Genomic DNA, 13,350 nt, shown 5'->3' with positions numbered 1-13,350 from the left:
GAATAAATGCTAGATCATTCGGGCTGGACAGAAAATTCAAGCCACATGCTAATTCCCTGATCACAGTGTTTGAGCCAGGGCAAATTCCCCCATATGTAACGATGGCAGCCTTCAAATCATCTGATTGAAAATACACCTTAACATCGAATTTAAAGAAAACACAATGAGAAAGATATCTAATACATCAATTATTGCCCACCTCATGAGCTTCTAAAATCTCAGGGGATCTGATAAAACACTTTGCCGTGATTGCTCACCTCATGTGCTTCCACATCGTGAAATATTTGTTCATGTTCGAGGTATCAATTATTACTTTGCTTTCACCACACCTGGAAAGAAAAGGAAAGGGTAAATTACTTTTCAGAGTGGTTCTGCACATCTGGAATTGTTGTTCTGCCTTTGGTTAGTGGCGCTTGTGCGTATTACTCATCAATTTTCTTGGATGATAAATAATTACAGTCCATGCACCACTCTTTGTTTGATTTTTTTTTTTTGTTACTTTTTTCAAAGGTGGTGTGATAGAGAGTCATTTTGGAACTCGGTGCAATGTTGCGGTTCAGTCTTATCATAATATTCCTTTAATCTTTCTTAGAGATGGCAGAAACCTGGTGCATAACTTGACTAGTAACAATAAGCAGGTGATACTTAGAAGAAGTCTTGGTGGGATTCTAAATGCCAAGAGCTTAAAGGCGCTCAAAGAGAAAATAACTACATGTTATCCCTTCAGTTTTATATTCTATAATACAAAGCCTATTGGCCATCAGGTAGTAAATGCTTTCTACCATCCACTTTACTTGCTGGATCTCAGATATTCTGTTGATGATGCTTACCTGATTCTCTCCTCCTGTCAGGTCTAGCTGGTCTGGTTATCTTCATACTACTACTTGGAGATTTTATTTTAGTATTGCTCACTTTGTTTCAGATGTACTCTGTATTCCTGATGAACTTCCTGTTAGTTTTGTTTGTCCTTCCGCTTGGTGTCCTGTTTCCATTTCCATCTGGAATCAACGCTTTGTTTAGTCAAGGACCTAGGAGATCTGCAGCTCTTGCTCGTCTTTATGCCCTGTGGAATCTGATATCCTTAGTGATTTTTGCTCAACCTCTCATCTTTCATCCTTCTGTTTTGGAAAGCAGTATGGTTACCAGTAAGGTGCTTACTATTTAACCTTTACATCTAACTGCAGGTAGTTGCCTTCTTTTGTGGATTGATTCATTATACAGCAAACTCAAATAAAATGCATTCCGACTTTAAATCTTGGAATTTTAGCATGCAAGTGTCTTTCAACATCTGATATAGTAGATTACGTAAAAATGAATTGATTATGAGGTTGAAGATTTTGTGATGTTGTGATTACTTGCACTTTGCTGGGGAAATGCAGGGATGAAAGTGAATGGTGGACTCTTCCTTCTAGTCTTCCACTATGTAAAATCATCCAATCCCGTCTTGTCAATCCCCATGCAGCTAACCACGAAATTCATGATTCTTCTGTGTACAGCGATGATCCTAAGTCTTCTGGCAGTCATGAATGTATGTTTTTTGTTCTTAGTTCATTCTTTTCCCTCTCCTTTTGATTATTGAAAGAGCAGCAAGGAAATGAGGGGCGCCACGTGGTGTGCCGTGAGTATTTATTTCTTTGCACATATGTGATGAGGGCTTGTTGGATTAGCTAGTATTGTGATATCAAGTGTAGTGTACAGGTTAGAAAGTGGTGTGAAACGATGGATTGTGTTTAGTGTGTGTCAGGTCATAATCAAGTGAAGCGTTCAGTAGAAATGTTTATAGGTTGAGTCCGAGCAGACATTCGTTTTTTGGAGTTGGGGAGGGAAGTATCTCATTTTTCTTAACACTCCTCTAGTCTTATTTAGAGGGCAAAGAGAGAAAATATTTTTTTGTCCTATTTATAGGGCACTGAGAGAAATTTTGTGTGTGGATATATAATTTTACCCCTCATTTATTATTGTGTTGACTTTGTTTATATGAGATTTAATGTATTAAATAAGGATTAAATTAGAAAGTTATTAAATTTTAAATGAGAGTTAGTAAAGTTTAAGGTTTTTTTTTGTCTGTGTAAAAGATACTGGAAGTACCTTATAAATAGAATCAGAGAAGTATTTGATATGGTTGTCTCCAACATGCAAAACTTCAAGAGAAAAGAGCATCACTTTTTAATGAAACTTTTTGATTATATTCCTCAAGCTCAAGTTCTAAACGTAGAAATCAAATAACATATAATTTATTTACAGATATTAATAAAATTAATAAAGTTAAAACCTGGAAGAAATGTGTATTGGTTTTTTAAAATATACTTTTAATTATTTATATCAAAAACCATTATATGACCGAAACTCTCTTAATAATTTTAATAGAGATAATTTAGAGAATAAATTATAAATTTAATAAATAAATAAATAAATTGAGCTTTACATTTAGGATCAAATCAAACTCCTTTAGTAACTAACTATATTTAAGATCGAAGGATGATACATAGTGTGCACTGCAAGTTTAAATCTAAATAGAAAATGAAAAGTTAAACAAAACAACCCATAATACCAATTTCGTTCTGCAACACCAATATAGCAAAGCAGGCTTTTAAAAAGATTTTCGTTGCATGATATTTGTAAAATACTTCCATACATATTTTTGTTTCTATGGGAAAGTTCGATTAAATTATTCAACTGTCAAATTTCCTAATAAAATGTAATAAATAGCTAATAAAGTATTGTAAGTAGCTGGAATGTTTAAAGCCTAATAGTTATTTTATATTATCTTAATAAAATGATTTGGTAGCTCAATGATCATACTACCTCCAATCTTTAATATAAGAGTTAGATAATTAATTTATAAATATTTAAAAAAGTTAGTTAAGTTAGTTATTTATAATAAATAAATATTGTCTTTCCTAAAAATTATTATTATTCATGTATAGTAGAAATACCTTTCGAAAAAAACTTTTCAATATTTGTAATCACTACAGGGATTACTTATAGGGTAAATTGGTCAAATGGATAAATATTGTCAACCAAGTAGATTAATATCTATATTTAGGATCAAATTAAATATTTAACTAGAAAGTACTTCTCTCAGTTCTAAATATGAAAGTTATTTTATATGGATTTTATATTTAGGAGAGGAGGAGTATTTTTTTTTTTTTTGACATCCAAGAGGCTGGGATCAAGGCTTTCTCTTCGCAAACGAGGGGTAATATTGTAGTACAATATTTCATCATCGCCTTTTGGCCCACGGTAATTGGAATCGCCTTTCTGAGCCATGCAAATGTTATCGGTAATCCAATCAACGTATAAGTCCAACGTTGGAAACTTTTCTGAACATTTTGCCGCTTTACTTGCAAGTTACAAATCAACACTTGCCTGTGAGTCAACATGGAAGACTTTCAGATGCAGATATTTTTGCCGAGGTAAGCTGGAGCGGAGAGGACGAGACACCGAACAGAGCTGCGAGAACGTCTGTAAGAGTGAAGATTTCTACAACTCTCATCCAAGGCAGACCATGTATTTTGACTTTTTCTAGCATTTTCCTTCTCCATCGCTCTCCGCCTCGGATCTGGTAATTAATTCCTGCCTCTTCTTTCATATTCTTGTCCTTTTCACCCTACTACGAGTTTGATCGGAGTTGCGCTTCGCAACTACTGTTTTGTTTCCATCTTTCAATCAACTGAGTTCACCCAGGAATTGGATCCAAATACTCGTGTATAAACCGAGATCTTGATCCGTTCTTGTGCCATTTGGATTAATTCTAGTACGGCGCAGCTCCAAAATTGTCGGGGATCTCATTTGAGTTGAATCTTTTAAGAAAAAGGAATTAAGTGTTGCTTCTGTCTCCCCCACTAAGCCAAGTATACAGCGTCACCTACTTAGAACCTAATCATACTATGTAAGTCTCTGTCTCAGGCTTTCTTGTTCGATGATTGTTTAGGGGGTCAGGATTCTGTGGATATTTGTGAATAAAGAAAAACTATGAGCGGTTCACTTTGCCAAGACTCTCGAGTCTTTGGGTGTTATGCAAATTTTGGTCTGTGTGGGGTTTCTGAATCAGAACCGTCAGTTTATGCTTGTCATTTGAAAGTTGTTTGTTATGTCTAACGTGCATAGGAAATCTCATGTTAATAAATTGACAGTTTATTACTGTTCACCCCTTTTTGTTTAGCTCTTCCATTAATATTTGTCCATATATCCATTACAATTATTTCTTTTTATATTATAGTTTACTAGAAAATAAACTGCATGTTTGTCTTCAGTATCTGGACTGAAGGGATCTGACGAAGCTAGCTGGGCGCATAAACAAAAGTCAATGTCTTAATTATCCTTCCCTTTTTTTTTTTTGGGTTCCAGTATTTTCATTTTTTTTAATTTTCTGGATTTCAAAAGCGGATGAAAGCGAAGTTGCTTTTTTATTTTTAATTAGACCGAGGCTTTTTTCCTATTTAAATACTACATGCAGTATTATACGAGGAACAAAATAAATTCCAAATGCATACAAATCATATTAAGGAAAGCCACAGTTCTCGTCGTCGATCTTTTCATTTCCTGATTGAGACGGAGACAAACAAGCAACTTTCATCTTCTTCTGGGTAGTTCCCTTTTCTTTTAGGATACAATACTAGCTGCTTAGTTATTGGCAACATCTATTATTTTCATGATAAAATCAATTCAGACCCTTGTTATTTCCCTCTTTTAAAGGGTGTCTTTGTCTATATTATCCTCATACTTGATAATTTTTCATTCTAAATTTACTCTGACAAAATTGATTTCGATCTTCCAGTGCAAGCAATAATAATTATGACACGCCGACCAAAAATATCTTCGATACACTATGAATGGACTTACGATGTCTTCCTCAATTTTAGAGGTGAAGATACTCGTCATAGTTTCATAGGAACTCTAAATAAAGAGCTCAATCGAAAGGGAGTTCACACCTTCTTTGATGACAAAGAAATAGGAATAGGGGATGAAATTACACCAACGCTTCTCAAAGCAATCCGGGAATCTAGGATGGCCATTACTGTATTTTCCAAGGAGTATGCTTCCTCAACATTTTGCCTAAACGAACTAGTCCAAATCCATCAATGTATCAAGAAAAACGGTCGACTGGTTTGGCCAATCTTTTATGATGTGGAGCCTTCTGAAGTACGACATCAAAGAGGAAAATATGGACAAGCACTAGCTACACATCGACAAAACTCAAGGGCTGATGAAGAAAAAATGAAAAGTTGGAAGCATGCACTACATGAAATAGCTGATCTTAAAGGTTCATCATGTGATCCAAGGTGATTTACAACTTCTAATTTTTTTTTTTACTTCTAATTATATGTTTTACCTAGCTAGTTTGTATGGTTAGAATTGAAGAAGATTATTACAATTATTATGCATGTATATGAAAAATGAATTGGATGGATTTAATCAGAATTGAGCGAAATTTCTGTTTGCTTTTCCAGGAAAGATTACGAACATGTACTCATTGAAGATACTGTGGATCACCTCTTTAGGATAATTAGAAGGGCCCCCCTTGATGTTGCGGAATATCCAGTTGGTTTAAATTCTCGCTTGCAAAAAATAAACTCTCTATTGCAACTGGGGTCAAATGATGAGGTTATCATGATGGGAATTTATGGAACTGGGGGAATGGGTAAAACAACAATAACACGTGCAGTGTATAATACAATTGCTGATAATTTTGATTATTTGTGCTTTCTTGATGATATCAAAGGAGGATCTGGAAAACATGGCCTAGAACAAGAGCAAGCCAGGATGCTTTCAAAACTCTTAGGAGAGAAGATAGAAATTGAAGAGATTAGTCAAGGAGTTAAGCTCATAAAGCGAATGCTCAAAGATAAGAAAGTTCTTTTGATTCTTGATAATGTAGATGAACGAATGCAGTTACGAAAGTTAGCTGGGGCATGTGAATGGTTTGGTTGGGGGAGCAGGATCATTATAACAACACGAGATTTACATTTACTCAAGAGTCATGGGGTTGAAAGAATATATGAAATGGAGGGATTAAATCATGAAGAGTCTCTTGAATTGTTAAGTTGGAATGCCTTTGGGAAGATGCAAGTTGATGCTCCAAGGTACACAGAAGTTGTGAATGAGGTGATAAGTTATTCCAGTGGTCTTCCCTTGGCCCTTGAAATATTAAGCCGTGATTTGTATGGTAAGAATGTAAATGAGTGGAAATCTATGTTGGATGGATGTAAAAGAATCCCTCATGGTAAGATTCAACAAATATTAGAAGTAAGCTATGAAGGCTTACAACAACTTGAAAAAGAAGTTTTTCTTGATATTGCTTGCTTCGACAAAGGTAGTGAATTGGAATATGTCAAAAAGATGGTAGCAATTGCTCATGATTTTGACCCAGATTATCATATTGGAGTGTTGGTAGACAAATGTCTCATAAAGATTTATGGGGGCTGTCTTATTCAAATGCACGATCTGGTACAAGATATGGGGAGAGACATCGTTCGTCTACAATCACCAAAAGATCCAGGAAAACGCAGTAGGCTATGGTCAAATAAAGATATCTTGCGTGTTTTGGAGAGAAATGAGGTAATTCTGACACTAATTGAAATTATCTACTTCTTTTCTTATTACAATTAATGAGATTTTTATTTATTTATTTTTTAATGCAGAAAGATAATACTTAGAATTCAAAAGAAGACCAGGCCGTATGCATGGAATTTCAATAAGATTAACCCAAAGCTTGACTTGATCGATTTCTAAAGTTATTTTGTTGTGCTTATTATGTCGTGGTTTTAATTTTGAATAAGGATTTATCAATGTTTTTACAGTATTTAATATTCTCAATATTTGTGTTTTATGGATAAGAAATTACAGGGATTTGTGTTATATATTTACATGCTATCAACTATGCGATGAAACCTACCCTTACCGAAATTACCATGAAAAATTATTCCAAAAATATTCTTTTAAAATATGACAATTGGTCTAAATAAGAGAAACCAGAAAAATAAATAAAAATTAAAATGACATACAGCTAATAATTATGCATGAGTTTTTGTTATAGAATTCGTTTTCTGGTTATGTAATATTGCATCATTTTTCATTATGACTACTTTTCTATGATGATAGAAAATTTTCACTTTTATTTATAGCTTATAAGGGTGAAAATGAATCGAAGTGAGGATCATAATATAAGACAGTCTATTAGAATCTATAGAGTAAAAATTATATATTTATGATATTTTTGTCCAGTCAAATTGAAAACAATTATTTTATTAATTTTGTAATCAAAACTATCAATGTATTTAAAATTTTCAAAACTACTTGTTTTAATTTAGTTGGATAAACTAAATAAGGTGAACTACTTTAGTTTTTTCCTAAAATAAATTGTGACAGAGAAGCTTAACTTTGGTAATTTAAATTTTTGAGAAAGCCCCCAAATATCTTTTAACAATTTTAAGGTGTGAAATGATTTGGATATCCTCTATCTTCTCGTTCGTAGTATTTATTCATAGCTGCTTGTTAGTGGCGCAATAGGGTGGTTGCCCCTTACATCAATTTTAAAGTACTGAATGTGTGTGTGTGTGTGTGTGCGCGCGCGCGAAAAGAATATTATTATTGCATGGCCTAATCGTCAATTTGCATTGTTTGCTATCTGGTTCGTCGTTTTGATTTGGATTTGGATTTTTTTTTTCCATCATTTAACTATAGCATGGAAACCTTTAACATTTCTGGAGCTTCGAATATGTGATGTTTTTTCTTTGTACTATTATACATATATGAAACTGCTAATGTTTTTTTATTTTTTTTATTTTGGGATTAAAAGGGCACAGATGAAGTTATTATCATAATTCAACTTGAAAGGTCCAAATGCATAGAAGTAGAATGGAATGGAAGAGCCTTCAAGAGTATGAACAATCTCAAAATTCTTATTCTTGACAATACAAAATTTTCACAAGGTCCCAAATATCTCCCCAATAGTTTAGCAGTATTGAGATGGCCAGGATACCCTTCATCAAGTTTGCCACGTGGTTTTCGTGCAAAGGATCTTGTTGAATTCAATGTGAGAGATAGTTGTTTCATTTCAACGGAAATCAGTAAGGCAAGTGAAGCACCCCTAATATTATGTGTATTTATTTGGTTGGCTAGCTTGTATTTCATCATTTGTTTAATTAGACTTTATATATGGTTTTGGTTATCGCAGATAACGCAGAATATGAAAATGAGTGTTTTGAACTTTGAAGGGTGTGAGTATATCATTCACATACCTGATTTATCAGGCCTCTCAAGTTTAAAGGAGTTACAGCTTTGTAATTGCAAAAATTTGATTGCAATTGATAATTCGGTTGGGCAATTAGCAAAACTTGAAACTTTGAATGTACGTAACTGTGCCCAGCTTATGACTTTTCCAAGTGAATTAAATACACCCTCTCTTTATGATCTGGATCTGGAGATGTGCTCAAGTTTGAACTACTTTCCAGAAATAGCAACTCGTGAAATGAAAATGATAGACTTGGAATTGGTTGGAACTGGTATAAATCAATTGCCTCCATCAGTTGAAAATCTTACTCAACTTATACGTATAACACAGGTTGGAAATGACACTGTGGGCAAGGGAATTAGGTCAATGAAGCTACCAAGTAGCACTTTTTTGTTGCCAAAACTTAAGAACATAGATGTTGAAGGATGCGAAGAGTTGCTTATGGAAGTGGAGTCAATGATATGTCCAAACATAGAGAATCTTCAACTACAAAGATGTAATATATCCAATGAGGGCCTTCATATTTATCTTACTTCATTCCCCAATCTTAGGTCTTTGGACTTGAGGGGCAGTGATTTTACAATTTTGCCCGCATGCATAGAACATTGTCAAAATTTGGGAAGAATTAAGCTAGATGGATGCAAGCATCTAATAGAAGTGGAAAAGGTTCCGCCTGGCATACGATATTTGACGGCAGAAGATTGTGTATCAATGAGTTCAGAGTCCAAAAATTTATTATTGAGTAAGGTTAATTTCTGTCTCCACTTTTCTGATATTCACACCCAAAAAGTTCTACATATATATATATATATATATATTTATATGACTTCATTTCCTTTGACTTGCAGGAGTTACTTGCATTTGTAGTGCCCATCAACATTAAATTTGGAGGTTTGCATGCCTACCCTTCTATAGACCATTTTTGTGTGCCATGCGGAAGCATCCGAGAATGGTTCGATCACTGTAACAAAGGAAGGTCCATTTCTTTCTGGTTTCGTGACCAACACCCCCCATGTCTCTGTGTTTGTGCTATTGCTCAACAAACAGAGGATCATGGATGGATCCCACCAAAAGTGTTCATAAATGATCTAATGGCGTATGAATTTCACCTGGAGCTATCGACTAGGGGATATGATGTGGCTCATATAATTATGCTTTATATATGGAATTTCCAAATGGATATGGGAATTAAAGAAAATCAATGGAATCATGTAATGATTTGTCCACTTTCAGAGCTTGGAGATGCTGTAAAAGAGAGCGAAATTTATGTACTCAGAGATGAATGGACTAATATGGAAAATATTCGATTCACTGATCCTTTCCAAAGTTTGGATTTTTTGAGGAGTGACCGAGGTAAAGTGTGATCACCATTCTTTTTTAATTGATGCAATATAATCAGATGCATGGAAATTCTGAAAATTTCAATAGAATCATTACGCACACATGTATGAATATATATGAATGAACGAATATTCTTTGTGCGCGTGTTAATTCCTTTAACATTTCTCTTTTTTAATAATAATAATAATAGTAAATATCTTTTCTCTTTTCACTTGTAGATGACATAGCAAGTTCATGATTTTTGGATTTGTTTAACATCATCAAGCTAAGCCACATAGCATTTCACTTGTAGCAAATGAACTATGTTTCAATTTATTACTACTGTGCTGTTATGTTCAAATTTCAATTGCGATTTAGATGCCAAAAAAAAAAGGGCAAAGAAACCGTCTGATAAAGGAGCATGAAAACAATGTAAACTCAAACACATTCTCCCAATGCTAATCATCTTCATGACTGTATCATCCATGCATGCGTATATGTGTGAGTAGCATCAATAGTGTATAAGATTTTAGGGATTGTTATTATTACTATAACATAGGCATGAGGTATATGAAACAAAATTAACAATATAAAGCTTGCAAAGTGCTCTACTACTTACTAAGGTACTTTGCATTAACTAATGGCTACTTTAATATTATATTGCAGGATGTGCTCTAGAAGGTGACACTGCTACAAATAACCCTTTCTTCCCTTCCCAAAGTGAGCAGCAGCATACGCACTCACATACTGTTAGGGACATTGACTGGTTAAGAATACTATCTGTAAAGTGTAGGAGAATTATATTTCCCATCACATTTCATATGGATAGTGGGATGGTGGGTTCTCAATTAGAATATGATTTCTATATTACTGAGCAAGATGTCATGAAATTCCTAAGCATGCAAGAGCTGTGCATAACCATTATCCAACTCTTTGTGAGGTATGTAACTTTGTTCTCATTTCTAGACCTAACACATGCATGTATTTAGCTCTCAGACAACTCACATATTGGCATCCAATTTGATAGGTTTTGCTACAAACTTTGCTCCTTTAGAGGAATTGTTGATAGATTTGGATTTTTGTGTCCAAATGCTATTCAAGATGTAGGGCATACACGAGAAGATAAGATATCTTACATAGGAAGTACTATCAAGGAAGGCAATAAGCAATGTTGGCTTACACCAATTCGTGAAGGGTAAGAAGTTTTCACCATTAATATGTAAATAATCAATTACAACAAACTTTCACGCAAACAATATGATATTCTGATCATTAACTTATATATTATAGGAACCATTGGACATTATGTGCTGTTTGCCCAGGCTCGAATATCATTCATTGGTTTGATTCACTCGGAGGCAAACAAAGTGATGATATTGAGAAAGTATTCACCGAGTAAGTGTCTGTTTTTGTAAAACTTTGGTTTGCAACATTATAAATCAATGATCTAATTTATGTAATATTTAATAATAGGGCCCTTGTGACGTACCAAATCATTGGAGGAAAGAACATAAAATGGCTATACCCAAATGTAAGTAGCTAGTTTGAACCTTAATGCAGGTAGTTTAAATGGTTATTTCATTCCTATGTTTTTTAAATTCCAGCTACTCTTATTTTTTGATTTGTAGTATCGTCGTCAACTTGAAGATAAAGAAGGTGGATATTACATCATGAGATATATGTATGAGATCATTGATCTTAACGAAGTTGACTCATTAGACATGGTGATTATATATTCCCCATAACCTAGTCCTCATATGGTAACTGATGTTTATGAGCCACTAATGTTATGATGTGTTTCAAACGTGCAGCATTTCAATAATCCACAATGTTACTCCCAAGAAGACATTACCTTCATTCATGACAGGTGATCAGCCTATTGTTTGATGTCTAGGTCGGGGTGGAGCGGGCCAAGAGAGCAGAGAATTTTTAAGAAGCTATTATTTGGACGTACTTGATTAGAAGAAATTAATTAGTAAATAACGCATACAAGAGTGGGTGACATTTGCATTTTAAAACAAGATTATGTGTGAGAGTTGGTTTTAAATGATAGTTTATACATCTCTCGCCATCATTGATGTTGTAATAGCGTGAGATATGGTTTGGGCTCAAAGACATTTCATATGATCTTTTTTTTTTTTTTGTGTGGAAATGTTCGTTTTGAAGTTAATATTCTGTTGTAGTTGCCTAAGACATGGTCTTAGGTTTTGGGGAAATCATTTAGTTTGCACGAGGACAAATCCCCCATTGTATTTCCTAATCTCTAATATCTCCGTGTTTGTATATGCATAGGAAGAAATGTTGTCTATTTCGTTACTCTTCTCATTTTGGGTTCTATCTTTATATTTTGAAGAAAATTTATATACTTAGCTTTATATACTTAACGTGCCATTGTCAATTAAATATAAGACATGAGAATTTTGCATATATCATTTATTCTAAAACAATCTAATATTATTAGAATCATTAATGTTTTAATGTAAAAGTCGTTTTCTTTTAAATTTATTGTTTTGGTTTTTCATATCATCAGGTTTACTGTCTTTTGTGTCCAAACATTTTGCCTTCTTTTTATAGATATATTTGTCGTATCTGTTACTTTTTTTTATTCAATCCTGGTATTATATTCATTTTTTTTCCTTTATTGTCATCTTGTGTTGTTAATAGTATTTTCTATAAAGGAAAATACAAATTTTTTTTCATTTACTTAGAATTAAAATATTCTTACTGTTTTAATTATTTTAATGTGTTCAAACCATAATTTAGATATTTCGATTAATTAATATTGATATTTTTGCTTAAGTCGGGTGATATGTAATATTACCTTGGATTCTAAATAAAAAATTCATTTATTGTGTAATCTACTTTAATTTGTACTATAAAGTAAATCTTATATTTTAGAGGTATGTTAAATAATATGTTTTGCATGGGAGAATTAGTTTCCAGTTTTACACAAGTGACTTAATTACTATAAATTTCCATGAGTTGTCAATATTGATTTACCGTTTTTTCTAAAAAAATTGAATTTTAACCCTAGTCCTTTTCAAATTATCAATACATAATAACATATATAAATAGATATCAGCATGTTTTTAGTAAATTAATAGATATATGGTTTCACTTGTAGGTTTTTTAAATTTTTGAAAAATTATACTAGAAGTCTTGCATATAAGAGCTCATTGAAGATTTAATTTAATTTTAAATATAAAATCACAATTCATTTTGTTTCCCATATTTATTTTTTCTCAAAGTAGTTCTTACGATGATTACACATCTTAAAAGATTTTCATTCTATTTTCTAATACATATTATCAATAAAGATATTTTAGGAAAAATAACACTAATTTATAACAAATAACTAATTTAACTAATTTTTTAATAATCAAAAATTAATTATCTATCTCTTATATTAATTAGGATCGGCATACTATATAACTAGGTATAAATTATTACTATTGGTAGCCCTCATGTTATAAACTTATTAAGTATTTTAAGAAAGACAATACTAATTTATAATAAATAATTAACTTATCTAATCTTTTTAATAATTATAAATTAGTTATCTAACTCTTATATTAATTAGGATTAACATACTATATGACTAGGTATAATTTATTACTATTAATAGACCTCATATTATAAAATTATTTATGATGCCTGTTAAAATAAAGGGAAATTTTTAGGTACTCCCACGGTATCACGTGATTTAAACTCGGGCAAATCAAAATTTTTCATTTCAGCGTCATCCTATATGGCAGGCATGCATTCTCTCTCAAACTGAGAAATTCTTAGGTGCA

The 13,350-nt window shown here is 32.8% G+C and overlaps 2 protein-coding genes across 3 annotated transcripts; both read left to right on the top strand.

The window, feature by feature from the left end:
* Positions 1-3,391: 3,391 nt before the first annotated feature.
* On the top strand, positions 3,392-6,659 carry LOC114727654 (TMV resistance protein N-like). The gene is made up of 4 exons (XM_028914344.1): positions 3,392-3,565; positions 4,781-5,285; positions 5,454-6,561; positions 6,645-6,659. Exons 2-4 carry the CDS (start codon positions 4,798-4,800, stop codon positions 6,657-6,659), a joined length of 1,611 nt encoding a protein of 536 aa, XP_028770177.1. The 5' UTR covers positions 3,392-3,565; positions 4,781-4,797.
* Positions 6,660-8,397: 1,738 nt separating this feature from the next.
* Positions 8,398-11,627, top strand: LOC114727688 (uncharacterized). Of its 2 annotated transcripts, none has more exons than XM_028914386.1 (8): positions 8,398-8,983; positions 9,085-9,589; positions 10,235-10,496; positions 10,584-10,751; positions 10,847-10,951; positions 11,030-11,087; positions 11,185-11,280; positions 11,368-11,627. In XM_028914386.1, exons 1-8 carry the CDS (start codon positions 8,429-8,431, stop codon positions 11,425-11,427), a joined length of 1,809 nt encoding a protein of 602 aa, XP_028770219.1. In that variant the 5' UTR covers positions 8,398-8,428; the 3' UTR covers positions 11,428-11,627. The 2 variants fall into 2 exon arrangements, with proteins under 2 accessions (XP_028770219.1, XP_028770218.1); XM_028914385.1 differs by having other exon boundaries at positions 10,223-10,496.
* Positions 11,628-13,350: the final 1,723 nt, after the last annotated feature.

The sequence above is a fragment of the Neltuma alba genome, unplaced genomic scaffold (assembly GCF_004799145.2).
Source record: "Neltuma alba isolate B1F8T4 unplaced genomic scaffold, ASM479914v2 tig00012505_pilon, whole genome shotgun sequence".
NCBI lineage: Eukaryota > Viridiplantae > Streptophyta > Magnoliopsida > Fabales > Fabaceae > Neltuma > Neltuma alba.
Note: the sequence above shows the minus strand (reverse complement) of the source record. Positions and strands in the feature narration are given on the sequence as shown.

Bases quoted from the DNA above. Each gene is read 5' to 3' on its own strand.
- LOC114727654 (XM_028914344.1), top strand. From the start codon at position 4,798: ATGACACGCCGACCAAAAATATCTTCGATACACTATGAATGGACTTAC. The intron at 5,286-5,453 runs GTGATTTACAAC...TTGCTTTTCCAG, and splicing joins GGTTCATCATGTGATCCAAG to GAAAGATTACGAACATGTAC.
- LOC114727688 (XM_028914385.1), top strand. From the start codon at position 8,429: ATGTGCTCAAGTTTGAACTACTTTCCAGAAATAGCAACTCGTGAAATG. The intron at 10,752-10,846 runs GTAAGAAGTTTT...TATATATTATAG, and splicing joins CTTACACCAATTCGTGAAGG to GAACCATTGGACATTATGTG. The intron at 11,281-11,367 runs GTGATTATATAT...TCAAACGTGCAG, and splicing joins AAGTTGACTCATTAGACATG to CATTTCAATAATCCACAATG.